This window comes from Acipenser ruthenus, chromosome 1 (assembly GCF_902713425.1).
Source record: "Acipenser ruthenus chromosome 1, fAciRut3.2 maternal haplotype, whole genome shotgun sequence".
Taxonomy (NCBI): Eukaryota; Metazoa; Chordata; class Actinopteri; order Acipenseriformes; family Acipenseridae; genus Acipenser; species Acipenser ruthenus.
Window position 1 is genome coordinate 67,470,331 of NC_081189.1, and position 20,350 is coordinate 67,490,680.

Genomic DNA, 20,350 nt, shown 5'->3' on the forward strand with positions numbered 1-20,350 from the left:
TTTTATTTTCATAATACATGTACCTTAAACTGAGTTAATAAACCTAAACAGAAGGGCATTTTCAACACCCTAATAACAGGAAGTGGATAATCTACAAATAGTAGGATTATTCAGAAAACAATGTAAACCCTTTGACTAAAGTCTAATAGGTCAATTAAGGCTTTGTATATATTTTTAATCAAGACGATCGTGTTACCATGGTGACCAGTGGATATCTCAATAGGAAACATGAAAGAGTAGGTACCTGGAATTTCTTCCTCATTCAAAACCACTTTATATAATGTCTGGTTGTCCAGAAAAAAACATTGGAACATGTAATTACATTTCAGTATCATTTCGTGACAAGAGGTTAGACAAATTGTAAATGAGGCATAGAGTTTATTAACTTGGTAAATAGTAGATGTCTCATCTGATGATGATTTTATCTTACCTTTTATAGGCATTGCTCCTGATACAGTCTACATATAGAGCAAAGGAGTCAGTGAAGCAAACAGCAGTCCACAGACACTGCCTCCAGGTCACTGGAAATTAGCACACTTCATTATTTTTCCCTGTGTCTCAAAGAAGGTAAGCATTATAAAAACAATTATTTTATCTGAAATACCAGATGCATCACTGCTTATTTATTTATTTACGTATTTATTTATTTATTTGTTTGTTTGTTTGCTTTTAAAGCAGAATCATTGGGGGTATCCAGTGATTTAGTTGTCATGATATTTTACTGTCTCCATTTGTGTTTTGCATACAAAACACTTTAATTTAGAAAATTACTCTTTTCTGTACCCTTTACTGTACTTAACATTTGATGTTCGTAGTGCTGACCCTTATTTTATTTCAGTGATTACTACCCTACTGATCATGAGTGTTTTAACAGTTTAGATTTTCAATTGCAGTTGCATCAGAGAATGCCAAGTAGTAATCAATGTGTAACTATCTATCTAGATAGATCTGTCTTTTAATGTTTTAAAAATATATATATATAACATTGTTGCTCTAATAAATTATTTACAAACTTAAATGAGTGAAATCCTACAAAACGTGCATGTTTAAATTTAAGTATAAAGAACTGTATCCTCAAGAATAACAATTTATACTATTGATTGTTGGGGTATTAAAATGTACCTTTAATGTATAGTAACCTAAATGCATTTACTCACAGATATAAAGATGTTAAAGTTGTTGATTCCATTGACCTTTCTTCTGTGCACAATGAGTTGTTCACCTGTAAGTATACTGTTTACGTTAATATCAATACTTGTTTTTTTTGCCTGGTTTGTCCAGAAGGTTTCACTCATAACATAAATAATATAGTTGTATTATGTTTTGTAAAGGACTGTTTTTCTAACGTCTCTTTTGATTAATTAAGTTTGCGGCTGTTTTGCCGAATGTTAGAAGTTCATTCTCAAAGAACTGTTTATAGAGACTCGAAAAACAGTTCTTAATAAATAGTCAATAAAGTGTTGTGGATAAATCCTGTAAGTGCTGGTATTAGGTCACATTATTGTGTTTTATTCGTGTGATATAGGTTTTCAAATCCCAGCACCGCCTTGCAGATAAGTCAAGCAGCAAAAAGGTAAAAAATACAAAGAAAAAAATAATCTATGTTTTATTTATGATTTATTATTTACATTACATTTGTGTTTCATGTAAATTACTGTATTTATTTATCATTGAGATTTTTTTGTTTTTTGTTTTTTAACAAACCCAAGAACGTTAAAATATATGTGGCGGATTTATGTCAGAAGTTTTTTAAATAGATGTTTTTGTAAACAATTATGTTATGCTTTTTATTAATTTTATGTGAAATGGACAGTTAGAAAAAGGAACCAGTTGTACCAGCATATACTATTACACTGAAATAGTGCAATGTAAAAATTATATTACCAGACCTGTCAACTCTCCCTTATTTGCTGTAACTCTACCGTTTTTTGGACACTTCTCCCGGACAACTCCGGGGACAGCTTTTCTCCCGGATTTTGCTAAAAACTCTGTTAAACACATTTAATGTCAGCAAACCGTTAATTTCTACAGAAGTCATGTATGGTCTGTGTTTACTGTACTTAGCAGGGTTTAGGACCCAGGGGAACCCTGTGGCAGGCATGCATTCAGTGCACGAGGCTAGCTCACATATGCAGAGACCTTAACATGTTGTGACTAGTTCAGCAAATCTAGTAGACGTGTTCCAAGTCTCACAAATTGCAAAGTTTTCTGCAGGAAAGAAGGCCCTTGTTGCCGTCAACAAATCTGTCGCCCGTGTGACCAGGCAATAGTCACACAAGTAGTGAAAGGCGGTTCTATTACAATTTCAGCATCAACATTGCTTTAGAAATCCAGATTTTGATAACGTGTTTATATACAGCAGTAGTGTATTGTTTTAAAATAGAAGATAGTTAACAATGAAATGTTACTGACAGTGGTATTATTGATTTGCCACATATGTGCAGTGTAATGAATAGCGTTGCAATACCACGTTGTGTATTTTGGGGTTTTACAACTTTTATGATGGACTTACTGAATTTAGAGGTGTTTTTTTCTTTTTTTTTTTTCTTGTTATAAAGTAGGTGCCATAGTTCGTCCTTTGATGACGAGGTCAATGTGCAGTACCAAACTCAGCCTGTAGGTTTGTTGTGTGATGAAAGTAACAACGCCAACTGTGTAGTACAGTGGACCTGTTAACAGAGTATTGGCTGCTGCCAAATCAGCCACCTACAACTACAGTTCAGCTAGAGAATCAGGAGTCAAGAGAGAATTTGATTGTGAAGCGTTTTTAATTAGTAAGATAAGCAGATGACTTATCTTTAAGTTAACTGACACAGCATGTCCTGCAATGCCCACAGTCTTTAATAATATTTTCTTTCTCCTTATTAGCTTCACAACTTTTCCTGTAAATTATTTAGTCTTCTGGTCTTCTTAGGTTCCTCTGCCAGCTGCACAATACATTCATTTTATTTAAGTAAATTAGTGTGATGAGCAATGAGGAAGAGACATGCTTTGATTTTCTTTTTTTTTTTTTTTTAATTTCCTTGCAGTTTTGGCCATGTCGTCCTGTTCACAAAGGCGCATCACAGCAACAAAACTGGGTAAATTTAACGTTACGTAACAGATGATCATTACTTTTATCTGTGAATGGCTGTGAATATTCAAGAGACCACATAGTAATTCAACATTCACTGTAGCTAGGAAAGTAACATTTGAAATGTCTCTGTTTTAATTTTATGTTTGTTTGCTTTTTGTTGAGTTGTACTGGCTTCTATAATATCATTTAATATTGTTTTTTTTTAATAGGGTTTCCCGTTCCACTCTTCATACAGATTTACATACCAACCTGGACAGGTAAAACAGACAATTACTTTCAGAAAATCTGTATTTTACAGATTATAAGTAGAAAAGGCAGATTCACATTTTCTCATTAAAGGGTACATAAGCACCTTTTTATTTTATTGTGTTACATTTCCCATCATCCTCCTGCTCACATGTGTAACTGAGGTGGATTTAGGAAATGTAGTTTTGAGAGGTCCATGCGGGTACATGGGAAGCCATCTTGAGGCAGGGAATGCATTTTAAAAGTTTAAAAAAGTGGTCAAAATGTAAAAAAGAAGTTGTAGCAACACATGGAAACATGTAACACAATAAAATAAAAAGGTCCTTATGTACCCTTTAAATTACACTGCAGTAATATATATTTTTAAATAATAGATAACATTGTATAACAAACAAAAAACATTATTACAGTATTTAACAGAAATTACTTTGACATTCAAGTCAAAAACAGTTTGTTTAAATGTTTTTTGTTTGAAAATTTCAGGGTATTGTTCTCTATCAGCGTCCTCTATGTGTAAGTATATATTCTGCCGTAGAAATAAAAAAATTACCTGTAAAACAAATGTACATTTATGTGATGATTTTAGTGTTTAAATCAAAGATTATCAAAGATAGCAGTAACACTGAAAATGGTATTGCACTCTCAAAGATCAACTTGGTACAGATCTGAAATATCAGTTGTTTTACCAAATGTATTACTATTGTAGTTTAGAATTACTTTGTAAGCCATTTGCTATTTCAGTTCTCATATCCTGGTGACTTCTGAAAACTCAGAAGTTAAAAGCCCGATATGGCCTCAATAGAAGTCTCAGAAACATGTCTAATCTCAAAGTAACCAACAATAAACCCCCCTGAAACATACCAAATTTCCTCCATGGGGTATTTTTTAGGTCCAGTAGTAGAAATGATTACACTCTGGTGTACGAGGTGTATTTAGAAATCAGAGTTCTATGGAGGCCGCAGGGATGCACCGAACTTACAGTATCTGTTAACCTAAACAAAAAACGATATACCAAGTGAATCTAAAAATGAGAATATGTCATACCCAAAACAAGTTGCTCTTTAACTCTAGTAAACTGCTAATGCATGTGTTTTAAGATCTCAGATTGCTCAATCATATATTAAACTTATATTCAAATGTTATCTAATTTGGTAACCATATACACGCTGAGACAAACCAAGACATAAAGCATAGGTGGTTCTGCTATTGGACCTGAGACTTGCGGGATCTAGACAAACTGATCCAAAAAAAAGTCACCCCATTTTTGTTATTTAAAATATATTTATTTATATAATAATCTGGGATAAGTTTAAAAATATATCCTGTAATGTATTGTAAGGCTGCATTAGAATAAAAATAGAATTACTCAGGTTTGATGTTTGGTTTAATATTTTACAGCCCGTAAAACGTGTTCATACTTCAACATCAAGACCGTGCACCAAAAGGACCAGAGCCAGACCATGGATTTCAACCAAGATGACTACGTTGCGCACTAGTATGACATCGGTCTTACCAACACTTTCTGCTATTCCCTTAACTACAGGCAACATAGCAGTTACAACAACCGCATCCATTACATCATCAACACCTGTGGCTGCCACCACTACAGGCCCTACTACAACCACACCTCCTACAACAGTGTCTACTACAACCACACCTACAATGGTGTCTACTACAACCACACCTCCTACAACAGTCACTACAAGTACAACTAATGGAAGGGGGGATAACAGAAAATGAATGTATTAATTAAAATTATAAACCTATCAAGATGAGTACAACCCGAATGCTGTCTTCTGATTGGTTGCTGTAGAGGGCATTAACTGTCAGGAAATGCCCTCAGAATGTCCACACAACCATCACCGATAAAGTACAGTAAGGTATCAATCCGCCAAAAAGAACATCTAGTATAACTGTCAACTGATAGAAGCACAACATAAAAATGAAAGAAAAAAAACACAGTATAAGATTCTTTCAGAAGCTGATGGACTCCAAAGCTGTGAAATAATGGCTATAACAGGACACAAAAACGAATCCTCTATAAAAAAAAATGACTGGGCTCCATCTCTATCCAACAAACAAGAATGGTCTTCACATCTTTCCAAAGTCCTAATTTCTGAAATTATTAACGTCCACCAGCCGTCAATAGTTGACAATCAGCAGCAGCACATTCAAAACCCAAAGCCTCAATGCTTTGCTCCACCCCCAGAAACCTTAGCCCCGAACATACCCGCTTGAAATGAATACATTTTAAAACAAATAAAAACAATTAACTTTACAAAAGAAATAACTACAATATTTAAATTACTCATTTAATTATTTTCTTTTGGTAATAAATTAATGTGTTTAATAATACTGTTAGTTATAGAATCAGTTTGTTATATTTAAAACTGTTCTTTACTAATAGCAGACGAAACACAACTGTCTTTTGTATAAATGTTTTCCCTGTCTTAAGTAAATTAAAAACTAAACTGTATTTAGATTTTTGAATGTTTGGTGTGTTTGTTGAGAAAAAATAGTTTGCTTCACTGTTCACAAGAGGAATTATACCGTCAAAGAACCGATGCAGTAGCACGGGAAAGGAGCACTGCAGCACACAGAAAAAGAAAAAAAAAGGTTAAAAATCTTGATGTTATTGCTGTTAAAAGTCTAAACGGTTTATAATAGCAATAATGACCTCCAGGCAGGGAATTTCCTGGCCTGCCTGTCGGTCACTATTGCATAATTAGAAAATGATTCAGTACTGTCACCAAATCAGCGTCCAGTTCTAGCAGACTCTAATAGACGATAGATGCCCGCTGGGAACGTCTCAGCACCAGCTGTGAATCAAATTTAAAATCAATCCACGCAAGAGCTGGCTTTTTCTTTTTGACTTCTTGTATTTTTATCTATTGGACAGTAAATACTAAACAAAGACATAATTGGTCCAAATGAATTTTATTATCCACCAAAACCAGCCAATCAGTACTTTGCATCGACGAAAGCAACCAATCCTGTACCTGCAACTGCCAAGATCAATCACAGACTGTCAGCTCGACTGGAGCACATCTTTCAACAACACCATAACGAGACCAGACAATTCAGTAATATTGCTCCATTCATATATAGATTCAGGAGAGAAAGGCTTTGGCTGAAAGTAGAAACATGGTGAGTTAGGAGGCATTTTAGAGTGGTATTTAATGAGATATTGTATTTGTAGTTCAGACTCCATCGTACACGGACTGTTCAGTAATTGCTCCTTTCATTCCTCAGGCAATGTCCAGATTATAAATAAACCCTAACAAGTTAATACAACATAAAAATTGATTTACTAAATAAAAACAAATTGTTTTTCTCTTTATATGTGTGTCATCCTTGTTTTTTTTTATTTTAAAAAATGTTCTAACGTCTTTACTCAGCGGAAAGGTACCCAACGAATCAGTACAAGTTCAAGGTAAATCTAGGTTTACGATTTTATTTTTTAAAGAAAAACAATGGCAAAAATCATTTTCTAATAGGGATAGTGCCCTCTCGATGATGGCTCTTCCATGTGATAGTTGACCTTGACTTTCGTTAGCGCCCTCGCCTTTGGCTCGGAACACATAACTCCTGTCACACTATCACACGTTAGATCCATCATCGACGGTGTAGTGTACGAGACATTCAAATCAGGTTATTTGCTGGATAGTAATATGCACAGTTTAAACTTGTTTCTGAAAGTTGCAAGTTAATGTTTTTTTCTCTTACCCCTTTCTCTTGGTCAAAGGGAGCTTAGATGCAGCTTTGAAGCAATCATAAAAATTCCTTTGCGTTATCACAAATTGAAATCTCTACATAAGCCATTCTGGCAGACTTTGATGGGGCAGCAGTGTGGAGTAGTGGTTAGGGCTCTGGACTCTTGACCAGAGGGTCGTGGGTTCAATCCCAGGTGGGGAACACTGTTGCTGTACCCTTGAGCAAGGTACTTTACCTAGATTGCTCCAGTAAAAACCCAACTGTATACATGTGTAATTTTATGTAAAAATAATGTATAAAAAATAATGTAATTGTATGTAAAAAATAATGTGATATCTTGTAACAATTTTAAGTCACCCTGGATAAGGGCATCTGCTAAGAAATAAATAAATAATAATAATAATCTGTTGACAAAATATCACATTCAAAAAGTAAGAAAATAGTGATTAAAAAAAAACATAAATGTAGAATAAGATTACATTTTTGTTAATTGAAAATATGTTTGGGATTGTTGTTTACCAAATCTGACATATAAAACAAACCAAATAATGTATATTCTTGATGATTTTATAGAACTATATTTTTATATTTTTTTTCTGTAATGGAAATAAAGTATGTTTTTTTTCTAGTTCAACCTGTTTGTTTTTCCTTTTTCTGAACTAAAATGGTACTTTTGTTTTTGACAGTCATTCTAATCAATGAATCCTTACTCATAAATAAGTTTTATTCGTAACAGCCATTATACAATTTATTTTTTCATTAACGATGTACAAAATCTACATAATTCTCAACATCTGATGAACTTTCAACACTGCATACCTGTAAAGGGCTTTAGAACAATAACTCCAATCATTCTGTATGACGTATTTCCATATACGGCACTGAAACTATTTAATTACTTATAGTTTGGTTGCTGTTTTTCAAAGTTCCATATTTTCCTACAATGCCGGGTAGGCTTAACAGAATAACCATGTCATCATATGCCTTAATGTCAACAAAATCTTCACACAAACACCAGCTTCAGAATACTGAGTCACTTTGGATGCTACACAAGTGCAACTATCAAAACAACTTTTTCAGTCCTACATTGGGATGTAAAGTGTATGAAAGGAGAGTGTCAAGTTTTTTAAAGCAATAACTACAACTACTGTCACACTTGAAAAAAAAAAAAATATTGTATTTCTTGCTCTTATTGTATGACATGTATTGTAACACTTGAATGTATTTGTATTTGCTTGCGATTGTAAGTCGCCCTGGATAAGGGCGTCTGCTAAGAAATAAATAATAATAATAATAATAATAATAATAACAATATGCAGAGAGCCTGAGACAGAATCAAAGACTTTATAGTAGCAACGGTTGCCTCCATGTACAGTAAAAGTGCCCTCTATGGCTGACAAGTGATTTAGCTGCTTCACTCTCAGTTTGACTTATATAATAACATACAAGCAATGTGAAAACACCAATCAACTAAAGAGTTGTTCCAACATTGAAAGGTATTTGGGAAACACAGTCAACACGAGCACTCTGTGGCGGTACTGTACATGTGCTGGATCATATCTGATTCCACTCATTTTCATACTCATCTTGACAGGGTCACATGGTGTAACTGTGACAAATGAAATTGTTAAAACATCTGCGGTGTTAAAAGGCACTGTATGGTAACATTGACCACAATGAGAAGGTAAAAATGAGTGGCGTTTCCCTTTCATGTGATAGGAAGCACAAGTGAAAGAGGGTTTTCTGGGTGATGGAAAATGAATCACTAATGAAATCATTTCTAATTTTAACAAGGCTTCTTTACTGGTTTCATATTTGGAAAACATGCAGTAAAAGATCTGCTTCTGTACTGTGAGGATAAGGGTACAAAGAGCACTTCGTCCAAGGCATAGTTATTTTAGATATTCTAATTAGAACTGGGACTTTCTATACAGAATCTAAGCCTTCGACATCTGGTAAAAGGTAATTACTATTGTTGTTTTTTTATTTTATTTTCTATCATGCTTATTATGTTTATAACTATGTTTTAACTGGCTTGAGTCTATTTGTAATGAGTTGTAATTTTGAATATATATATATATATATATATTGGAAGACATTGAAAAAGATAGTTGAAATATTTTCATTGATTTTATTAAGTTTTAGTATTTCTAAATTCAGCACTCTATTGGATGATTAATAGTTATGGATGATACAATATAGGCTAGATTCTCAAAGATAATTACTAGTCATAAGCACATAGAAATTGCACTAATTAAAATTACCAAACCAGAAATAAACAATCTAGACATTTCATTTGGGGTTGTGTAAGTAGTCTGAAGTTGTCTCTTGTTTGTTTCAGAATTTGAGTTCTAAAATGAAAAATGCTCTACCAGTAATGAAGATTTGCAATAAATAGCTTTGAGAATCTTTGTGTATTAATTAATCAATATAAGTTTGTGTTTTTTAACAAGCATGTTTTTTTTCTCTTTTTAGCTGTGTTCTATAAAATAAAAAGATGGATAATGTATTTCTCTTTGTCTGTCTTTTGACTGTGACTTTCTCATACCCAGTAAGTCCCCAAAGTTATAATTGTTCTAAACAAATTTCAGACAGTACACAACTGCAACTAAAGTTTTTATCAAAAGTCATTTTTTTTGTTTCTCATCCAGATTTTTAACCAACGACACCACAGACTAGTCAGGAGGGATAATTCTGTAAGCCACGAAGTAAGACTTTTTTTCTGTTTATCCCAATATAACATAATACAATATTTTCAGTGATGGAAAGCACATTGTAGTGTGAAAACTGCATGATTTTTAAGAAAACTTGTGTTCATATTGCTTCGGTAGAAAATTGTAGTGTAATTTGAGTACACAGGTCCTTGTGGCATAACCCGTTATTGCACCAACTGTACATTGTGTTCCCCATCACCCACTATACATCTGTGAAATGTTAGCACTGTTTTTGTCTGCTATAGAAAAGCTCTGGAGTTTCAATTTAATTGTAAATGTATTTAATTAAATCACTTTCTATTTCCCCTCTAGATGGCATACTTCTATCAATCACATTATGCTGGGATTCAAAATCGAGTACCTGTAATGGTAGGTGAAAGAGATATAGGTTACCATTTGTACTGAATTCTTAGTTGTCATCAGAGTTAAAAAGACTACTGCAGGTTCTGTTAAGGTAACTGTAACAATCCAGCAAACATTCATTTTAGATTCCTTTTTGGCTTAAACCAAAATACTGTTCCACTAAGGCTGCAGGGGTGGGGGGGGGGGGGGTCGGGGGGGGGTCGGGTGGGTAGGTGTGCAGGGGAGGGGTGTAAAATACTTCAGACGTTCTTCAGTTTAATATTGAACCTGGTGCCGTGACCCAGATTTCATAGATTTGTTGCAGATTAAATACAAGTCATAAGCACATCATGGCAGCTACAAACAAATGTGTTTACATTTCCATTAAGTTATTATAAACATACTTTGGAGCCACATGCAGTACTACTGAGATTTAGAAATCATTCAGCAAATCTTAAGCACTTTTTTCTATTTTCAAATTCAAATATATTTGTCCTTTCTTTCAGCAGGGGGTACTATCTCAACATGTGTACACTTATATACCACAACAGCTCAGAAAGGTAAAAATGTATATATTTTATTACTTATGTAGAGAACCATGTTAAAAGTCAAAGAAATCAGACTCCATTAATTTACATTCATAGTTGATTACAACATGTGAAACAGCTTTTTATATCATTCAATTTCTTAATACTTTTGCAAAGTATTCTACCACAAATATCTATTTTCCTCCACCAGGTCTGCTTATGAAAGTCCTTAAAAAGCTAAATTTCTGAAGACAGTAGGGATGTGCAGTTGTAATTTTTGTCGCCTCTGTATCTGTGATTTTGTATAGAGATTTCCTATTTACTAACTCACAGGTGCCACAATTGCAGAGGTGGCAATCTTACTTTTGAAAATCCCTTGTGGAAATGTATTAAACCACCACACCCAAGAAATGTAGCTTTATGATCTGTAGTTGAAAAGGGACACATAGTAAGCCTTTAACACGCTTTGACCCGGGTTGAGCGAGACAAAATGCTTGACGGCCAACGAAATAACAAACAGTCAAATTTTTGTTGCTTGAGACACAGCACGAGCCAGATTGAAGCAGGGATGAAGAAACATTTGCTCTAATCAACATTTGGGCTGATGGTTCAATCCAGAGAAGATTGGATGGGGCATTGATACGCGCATTGTGTACTTGCGTCTGTCAACCAGGTCAACCCTGCTTTATCAAAAGCAGTGTGAACTCGCATACCCGACCCGCATGACACCGGGTCCTGACCTGGGTAGCTTCCAAACCGGGTACAGCATGCCAGTGTGAAAGGGGCTTTAGCTTGTTTGAACAATGGTTAAACGAAAGAAATGCAAGCTATATGAAATGTGAAATGCTAAATGTATTAATAATAATATTCATATCGTATTTCTAAGAATACTTTTAACAGTGAGTCATTTAGAGAACTAGTTTATACATTATCTCAAAAGTGTACTGGTGCCAGCAGTATATCAAAGACATGATCAAAACCAGTAGTGTTACTTAGTGCTTCTTTAGAAAAGTAAATGATTAAGTCACAGAAAGGTATCCATACTTTTTATACATTTTGCCGATTAAATCAACAAGGGTGGTTTTCCCTTAAAACGCTTCTGATTTTAACTGTTTTTTTTTTTTTTAAATAGGTACCAGCTGTTAACCCCTTCATTCCTCAACAAAATCAGGTAAATGCATTACATTCAGTTAGCGGAAATTCATTAACATACAGTATAGTAATACTAAAGATGTCTACAGTCTCTAGTCAAAGGGTTTGTGACAGAATCATCTTACTATATACACTGCCCTTCAGTAGTTTATAGTTATCGAGCAAATGTATTAATGCATGGATAACTACACAAAATCACACAACAAAACGAGAAGAAACACTTTGTCAAAACTCTGTATCTACACGACTTGTAATTAAGCAAACATCTGCTTATATGTTATTAGGTATAATAATCTTATTGTGCCTTTAGACAGTAATTCTAGGGTGCACTTGTTTGCATTACATCGGCTTGAAGTATATATTTTTTTTCATTAGATTGATGTATATATTTATGTCAAGGATGTTGCATAACAGCAAAAGTTTACTCCTTTGTTTATACACTTTTGTACAGTGCCTTGCATAAGTATTCACCCCCCTTGGACTTTTCCACATTTTGTAGTGTTACAACCTGGAATTAAAATTGATTTAATTAGGATTTTTTGTCACTGATCTACACAAAATAGTCCATAATGTCGAAGTGGGGAAAAAAATCTACATATTTTTCAAAATTATTTACAAATAAAAAACTGAAAAGTCTTGATTGCATAAGTATTCACCCCCTTTGCTGTGACACCCCTAAATAAGCTCTGGTGCAACCAATTGCCTTCAGAAGTCACATAATTAGTTGAATGGAGTCCACTCAGTGACCAGGTAAGGAGGGCATTAGTCAGAGAAGCAACCAAGAGGCCAATGGTAACTCTGAAGGAGCTGGAGAGATCCACAGCTGAGATGGGTGAAACCGTCCATGGGGCAACTATAACCCGGACGCTCCACAAAGCTGGGCTTTATGGAAGAGTGTCGAGAAGAAAGCCATTGCTGAAAAAAACCCATATCATATCCCATTTGGATTTTGCCAAAAGGCATGTGGGAGACACAGCAAACATGTGGAAAAAGGTTCTCTGGTCTGATGAGACCAAAACTGAACTTTTTGGCCTTAGCGCAAAACGCTATGTGTGGCGCAAAGCCAACACTGCTCATCACCCTGAAAACACCATCCCCACGGTGAAGCATGGTAGTGGCAGCATCATGTTATGGGGATGCTTTTCATCGGCAGGGACTGGGAAACTGGTCAGGATTGAGGGCAAGATGGATGGAGCCAAATACAGGGAAATTCTAGAGGAAAACCTGTTTCAGTCTGCAAGAGACCTGGGACTGGGGCGGAGGTTCACCTTCCAGCAGGACAATGACCCTAAACACACAGCCAAAGCTACACTGGAGTGGTTTAAAAACAAGAACCTGAATGTCTTAGAATGGCCCAGTCAAAGCCCAGACCTCAATCCGATTGAGAATCTGTGGCAAGACTTGAAAATTGCTGTTCACCAACGGTCCCCATCCAACTTGACAGAGCTTGAGCAATTTTGCCAAGAAGAATGGACAAAAATTGCAGAATCCAGATTTGCAAAGCTGGTAGAGACTTACCCAAAAAGACTCACAGCTGTAATTGCTGCCAAAGGTGCTTTTACCAAGTATTGACTCGGGGGTGAATACTTATGCAACCAACAAATGTCTTTTTTTTGTTTAATTAACTTTTGTGTCACAATAAAAAATATTTTGCACCTTCAAAGTGTTAAGTATGTTGTGTAAATCAAATGGTAAAAATTCCAATTAAATCCATTTTAATTCCAGGTTGTAACACTACAAAATGTGGAAAAGTCCAAGGGGGGTGAATAGTTATGCAAGGCACTGTATGTGTTACCTTTTTTTGCATTTTACAATGAAAACGTTCAGTTTATCTTTCAACTTTAATAAGTTGGCTAAAATATTTGAGCTATTAATTTCATATTTTATGTTTCTTATTGTCATCAGATTCAGTCTTACTCTTTTGGACAAACAGTTAAGATGAAGTACCTGAAGCCATTGTTCTTTAATAAACAGTGTTTCTGGTGTTCTCTAGCTCTCTTTTTTAATAAGTATAAAATAACATAATGCTTCTTTTATGTGACCATATTTGGTGCAATTTTCCTTTTAATTCTTATTTATCTTTTTATTCACTCTATCGGTTTCATCTGGGTTTGCTTTCCAAAACGGAAAGAGAAGTCGCACATACTTTCTAACCCATATTCCTTGAAAGTATCAGGCCTGAGAATAGCTTTTTGCCTGAGAGCGAAGAAATTCAGAAGTGGGACCCAGAAGAAATGTATGACATCCCTGAACGAACAGTAATAATTAAATATACTGACACAGCATTTGAAAAACCTCAATTGGTGCTTGGTGGAAAGGCTCTGATTCTATTTTATCTGAACACAAAGAGATCTGGATGACATAGATGGACAATAGGCTACATACATGTAGCCTGATTTTTATCAGCCCATTCAATTATCAAGGATTATTATCCAGTTTGTATCAGTCAGTATGTCCTTACTAGCCTACTGTCATGTAGAGTAGGTTGTTATCCACAATTAGTATGGATGATCAGTACTGTGACCGAGTTAATGCACATAATTTTAGTTACAGTAAAATACCAAAACTGTCTACCTCATCCACTTCTATTTTAAACTCTTAGTGGAAAATGCACATGTATGATAAAAAGTGGATTGATTCAATAGAGGCTAGATTATCAAAGATTTTTTCTCCAAATCATCGTTAGCATGGTTTTGTTCGGGAAGAAAAACAAACAGAAATAAATAACTGTTTTTAGCCTCATGTTGGGCTACTATAATTTTGGAGTAAAAACCTTTGATATGGCTGTGGATAGATTATAATCCGTCAATTTGAATTGTTCATTACAACCTACTCATAGACTTGTAGATACCTACTGGTTCATACCAATTGAATCCTTGATGATGTTCCATTGATGGTGCAGATAACAAATCAGATTGGCTACAACACAAGGTAAAATTGTTCAAGCACAGTCTGACAGACTTTGCTGTTAATACCAGATCTTTCAGTACATAAAGAGTCAGCTGTTAAAAAAAGCATGAATAGTATAGCTGATACTCTGCACTACATTGTATATAAGAACATAAGAACATAAGAAAGTTTACAAACGAGAGGAGGCCATTCAGCCCATCTTGCTCGTTTGGTTGTTAGTAGCTTATTGATCCCAGAATCTCGTCAAGCAGTTTCTTGAAGGATCCCAGGGTGTCAGCTTCAACAACATTACTGGGGAGTTGGTTCCAGATCCTCACAATTCTCTGTGTAAAAAAGTGCCTCTTATTTTCTGTTCTGAATGCCCCTTTATCTAATCTCCATTTGTGACCCCTGGTCCTTTTTTTTCAGGTTGAAAAAGTCCCGTGGGTCGACATTGTCAATACCTTTTAGAATTTTGAATGCTTGAATCAGATCACCACGTAGTCTTCTTTGTTCGAGACTGAATAGATTAAGACAATCTTGCATTTAAAAAAAAAAGATTATAAATAATATGTCTACCCTTGTTTTTATAGGTATTGAAAATGTATTATCCTAATGGATATGTGCAGCTACATCCACAAGTGGTAATTTTTATTATTATTATTATTATTATTGTTATTGTTATTATTTATTTCTTAGCAGACGCCCTTATCCAGGGCGAATTACAGTAGTAAACAAATACATTTCAAGAATCACAGTACAAGTAATAATACAATAAAGAGCAAGATAAATACAATGACTTTGGTTCTCGCAAGTACAAGTATAACAAAATACGATTCAATAATACAGCAGATAACAGTGTCAGTGATAGTTACACCAGGATATAATTAAATACAAAATACTATAGATTAAATAACACTTGACAGATTACAGTACTCTAAAGTACAGGATTAAATGCAGTAAAATAGGGAGCAGATAAGAGCAAGTAAAGCGCATTTAAGGAAGGGTGATAAGTGTCCCGGGGGAAAAACAGAGGAGTTCTACAGGTGCTTTCTGAAGAGGTGAGTCTTGAGGAGGCACTGGAATGTGGTCAGATACTGGGCAGTCCTGACATCTGTAGGAAGGTCATTCCACCACTGCGGAGCGAGGGTGGAGAAGGAGCGGGCTCTGGAGGCAGGGGAGCGTAAAGGAGTTAGAGCAAGTCTTCTAGTGCAGGCAGAGTGGAGAGGTCGAGTGGGGGTGTAGGGAGAGATGAGGGTCTGGAGGTAGCTGGGTGCAGTCTGGTCAAGGCATCTGTAGGCTAGTACAAGAGTCTTGAACTGGATGCGAGCGGTGATCGGGAGCCAGTGGAGTGAACGGAGCAGTGGAGTTGCATGGGAGAAGCGAGGCAGAGAGAACACCAGGCGAGCAGCGGAGTTCTGGATGAGCTGGAGCGGACGGGTGGCGGACGCAGGGAGGCCAGCCAGGAGGGAGTTGCAGTAGTCTAGGCGGGAGAGTACCAAGGCCTGGACCAGGAGCTGGGTGGCGTAGTTGGTGAGGAAAGGTCGGATTCTTCAGATGTTGCTCAGGAAGAATCGGCAAGTGCGTGCCAGAGTGGAGATGTGCTAGGAATAAGAGAGGCAGGAGTCCAGGGTGACTCCGAGGTTCTTAGCGGAGGAGGAGGGAGAGAGTGTGGTAGATTCCAGAGGAACAGAGATAGAGAGATCAGAGGAGGGGGAGGAGGAGGAGGGAAAGAAAAGGAGGTCAGATTTAGAGAGGTTGAGTTTGAGGTGATTCGAGTGCATCCAGGAGGAGATAGCAGACAGACAGGTAGAGATATGGGAGGGGTTGGTGGAATCAGAGGTGGGGAAGGAGAGGAAAATCTGAGCATCATCAGCATAGAAATGGTATGAGAAACCATAGGATGCGATGAGGGGGCCCAGGGAGCGGGTGTAGAGAGAGAATAGGAGAGGACCCAAGACTGACCCTTGGGGGACTCCAGTTAAGAGAGGGTGAGGTGTGGAGGTTGCTCCACGCCAGGTTACCTGGTAAGTGCGGTTGGAGAGGTAGGAGGAGAACCAGGCCAGAGCAGTGCCAGAGATTCTCAGGTCAGCGAGAGAGGATGGTAGAATAGAGTGTCAAAGGCAGCAGAGAGGTCGAGGAGAATTAGGACAGAGGAGAGAGAGGCAGCTCGGGCAGAGTTTAGTGAGTTGGTGACAGACAGGAGGGCGGTTTCAGTGGAGTGAGCAGAACGGAAGCCAGATTGGAGAGGGTCAAGCAGAGAGTAGTTGGACAGGAAAGCAGAGAGCTGGCGGTGTACAGCCCGCTTGAGGGTTTTGGAGAGGAAGGGTAGGAGGGAGACAGGACGGTAGCTCTGGAGGGAGGAGGGGTTTTTTGAGGAGGGGAGTGATAGAGGGTTGTTTGGAGGCAGAGGGAAAGAGACCAGAAAGGAGAGAGGTGTTGAGAAGGGAGGAGATGAAGGGAAGTAGAGCAGGAGCAGCAGCTTGAAAGAGGTGAGTGGGGAGGGGGTCCAGGGCACACGTGGTGGGTTTGTGACCCTGGAGCAGGGAGGAGAGGTCAGAGTCTGAGAGGGGAGAGAAGGTGGAGAAGGAGGGTGAGTTAGTAGGGGATGCAGTGGGTGTAGGGGTTGGAGCAGGAGGGGGTGCGGGGGAGGGAGAGGTGTTAAAGAGTTTGCGAATATCTGAGATTTTAGAAGAGAAGAAGGAGGCATAGTCATCAGAGGAGATAGAGGATGGAGGAGGGGGGTAGGGTTTAGGAGGCAAGAGAATGTAGAGGATAGTTTACGTGGGTTGTTAGTGGAGGCTTGGATTACAGATTGGAAATAAGTACATTTAGCAGAGGAGAAGGAGGAGAGGAGAGTGCGGTAGAGGTCTAGGGCAGCAGGGAGTTTGGTTCTCTTCCATTTCTTTTCAGCAGATCGCAGTGTGATTCTAGTGTGATTTTAAATCATAACTTTTTTTTTTTTTATGAAACCCAAATGGCACGCAGAATACTTTTTCACAACAATGTAGACTGACAGGGTAGAGTCAGGATTTGGATGAAAAACAAAAACCTGTTGTGCAAAAAGGATTTTAAAAAATAATTGAGTCTAGAATATAAAGCAGAAGCTTCCAGAAAACATTTAATATGCTGCAAAGTTAGACAGTGGAACCACTGAATACTGCAACATTATTATTTAAATAACTTGTTAACTGTGTGTTAACTAATTTAAAATAAAAATCATGTTTTGCAGGACTATGTGTTATATCGACTATATGTAAGTTCATACTGTTGTAATTAAATATAAGTAAGACCTTGTGGCAGGATGGCTTGCAGTGGTGAGGTGTGGTGACGTCACGGACCAGGAAGTAACTGAACCAAAACAATGGATGGGCGGGTGAAACTGAACGCAACGGCGGTCAGCTGGATTTACTAAATAAACAAAACAAAAGATTTAAACAAACAACAAAACAAAACAAAAAGGTGCGATGGCCAAACAAACAGAAACAAGTATATTTTTAAATATAGCAATTGTTTTTTCACTTGCTCGCTCTCCCGTGTTCTCCCGTGTTCTCCCGTGTTCTCCTCTGTACACTCCACCCCGCAGCACTGACAGCTGCAGGTTCTTATACTCTGGCCGAGGGGTTAACTAGCTGTTAATTATCTTATTACCCCTCGGCCACAGTCTGCACAAGTTTAGTAAGGATGCGTGACTGTCAGCTAGTTAAATAATCAGTAGCTGATCAGCCATGCATCCTCACGGGGTTTTTAAATATAAAAAACAATAACAAAAGACGCGGCGCTTTTATCCGCGCTGGAAACAAAAATACAAATAATAATAAATAAATACATAGGGGCGGGACACTCCGCCACAGACCTGTACAATTATTTGGTGACCCTTTTCAATAAAGTCCTCTGGTGCTGTTGAATATTTGAATATGTATAAGTAAATAATAACCTTTAGTGTTCCAGGACATACATGATGAGTTCCACACTAAAAGAAATCCCACTATAAGTTATCCCTAACAAGCACCCTACCCTAACCCTAACCCTAAGTCTACATCTAAGCCTAACCCTAACCCTAACCCTAAGATAAAACCAAAAACATCAGCTCACATAAAGAGGACCTTTTTGTAAAGTGTTACCACATATTTCTGTTCTTACTATTATGAATAATAATTAACATCTTAAATTATTATTTTCGTACTTATCATAAAATAGTTAAAATGTTCAAAACTGTAGTCATATGCTTATATCTTTTACAAGATGTTCACATCAGTATCATTAAAATACAGAAAGCAGCACTAAAAACAATGACTATGGCATTTATTTGTTGTTGCATGCAAATTAAGTGCAAATTGAAGTGCAAATAAAGTGCAAATTGAAAAAGGCACAACAACATACATAATAGCCAAGTAAAGCTCCTTAAGACAGGTGGGCGCTTATTACAGTTGACAAATAAAAATATGTCCTGGGTTCGCTGGTTGGTGCTGGTGATTAAGCAGATCCAGAGCTATGCACACATTCTACATTCATTAACTTTTGTCATGTAAGTCTGAAACTTTTTATTGAAAGATATTAATACTGAAGATACTGCATAAAATGTTATGAACGCAGCCTGCTCTGATATAATTCCACAGACAATGCACAAATAACTCATATTGTTAAATGATAACTACCTTTATAAATTCATTGTGACTTTTAAAAGTGTACTTTGTTTTATGGGAAAAATATAGTGCTTTACTTAGGTAAGATGTCAATAATACTAAGATACTTAAAATGATTGATTTATCTGTGCTTTAACTGTTCATTTTCCAATACTTGTATCTGATGTTATGTATTATATTATACAGATCATTCCTCTACCCCCAGTTGACCCCCCAACACCAACAACAACTGCAAGACCCCGTCTTACCCCGGCAGCTCCCCCAAGACCAACAACCACCTCAACAACCACCCCAAGACTACTTCCGCCACCAACCCCAACACAACCTAGCATTACTGTTAACGGAAGGGGGGATATCTAAATACACACTTATTTTTTTTTTTACATTCGTCTATTATCATGCTTGAAAACTGTATCAATCTCAATATTGTTAAGTGATGTGTTTTTTATTAAAAATATAAGTTGCATTTTTTGGAAAATAACTCCTGTACTCAAATCTACTGCCAGAAGACTTTAAATTAACACTTATCTACACTAAAACTGCATTTTTGTTGTTTTTTGGTAAAAATCTTTTCAAGTACTCAGTTCAGGTGTAATATTATAATTCTAGAATGGGATATTAACCTCAGATAAATAGCTCTTTAACTTTCTATATATAGTATTATATTATATGTTCTAGTCAATGGCTCAGTGACCCCAGCAGTGGCAATCTCACGGACGAGAGCTTCAGTTGCCTCCCATTTCACCAGAGGCAGGCGCCGCGCGGCCGTTCCATTGTTATACTTTTGTTCGATTTAGGTGGGAATTGTGCAGTATGTGATTGGAACAGGAAAGTGTAAGTAGTTTTTGTATTCATGGTTAGGGTATGAAAGACTATTTTCAAATGAAACAGCAGGAATCAGGGATTCTACCTGAATTCAAAGTTATCTCAGTTTAGTGTAGACAGTTGGATCGGTACAGCAACAGAATGGATGAGTCTGAGGCACGCGCAGCACACTCACACCACAGATATTATTAAGATTCTGAACTCTACTTCCGTCCAGCT

General features: G+C 36.8%; 2 protein-coding genes across 2 annotated transcripts; both read left to right on the forward strand.

Moving 5' to 3' along the window:
• Window positions 1–471: 471 nt before the first annotated feature.
• Window positions 472–6,598, forward strand: LOC131732948 (uncharacterized). Its single transcript, XM_059021987.1, has 7 exons — window positions 472–567; window positions 1,160–1,224; window positions 1,526–1,573; window positions 3,030–3,080; window positions 3,286–3,333; window positions 3,806–3,835; window positions 4,721–6,598. The coding sequence occupies exons 2-7, from the start codon at window positions 1,168–1,170 to the stop codon at window positions 5,060–5,062; spliced, it is 576 nt and encodes a 191-aa protein (XP_058877970.1). The 5' UTR covers window positions 472–567; window positions 1,160–1,167; the 3' UTR covers window positions 5,063–6,598.
• A 2,289-nt stretch (window positions 6,599–8,887) lies between these two features.
• Window positions 8,888–19,725, forward strand: LOC131736863 (endoglucanase A-like). The gene is made up of 8 exons (XM_059022528.1): window positions 8,888–8,998; window positions 9,512–9,587; window positions 9,688–9,744; window positions 10,063–10,119; window positions 10,599–10,652; window positions 11,752–11,790; window positions 15,254–15,304; window positions 19,493–19,725. Exons 2-8 carry the CDS (start codon window positions 9,534–9,536, stop codon window positions 19,664–19,666), a joined length of 486 nt encoding a protein of 161 aa, XP_058878511.1. The 5' UTR covers window positions 8,888–8,998; window positions 9,512–9,533; the 3' UTR covers window positions 19,667–19,725.
• Window positions 19,726–20,350: the final 625 nt, after the last annotated feature.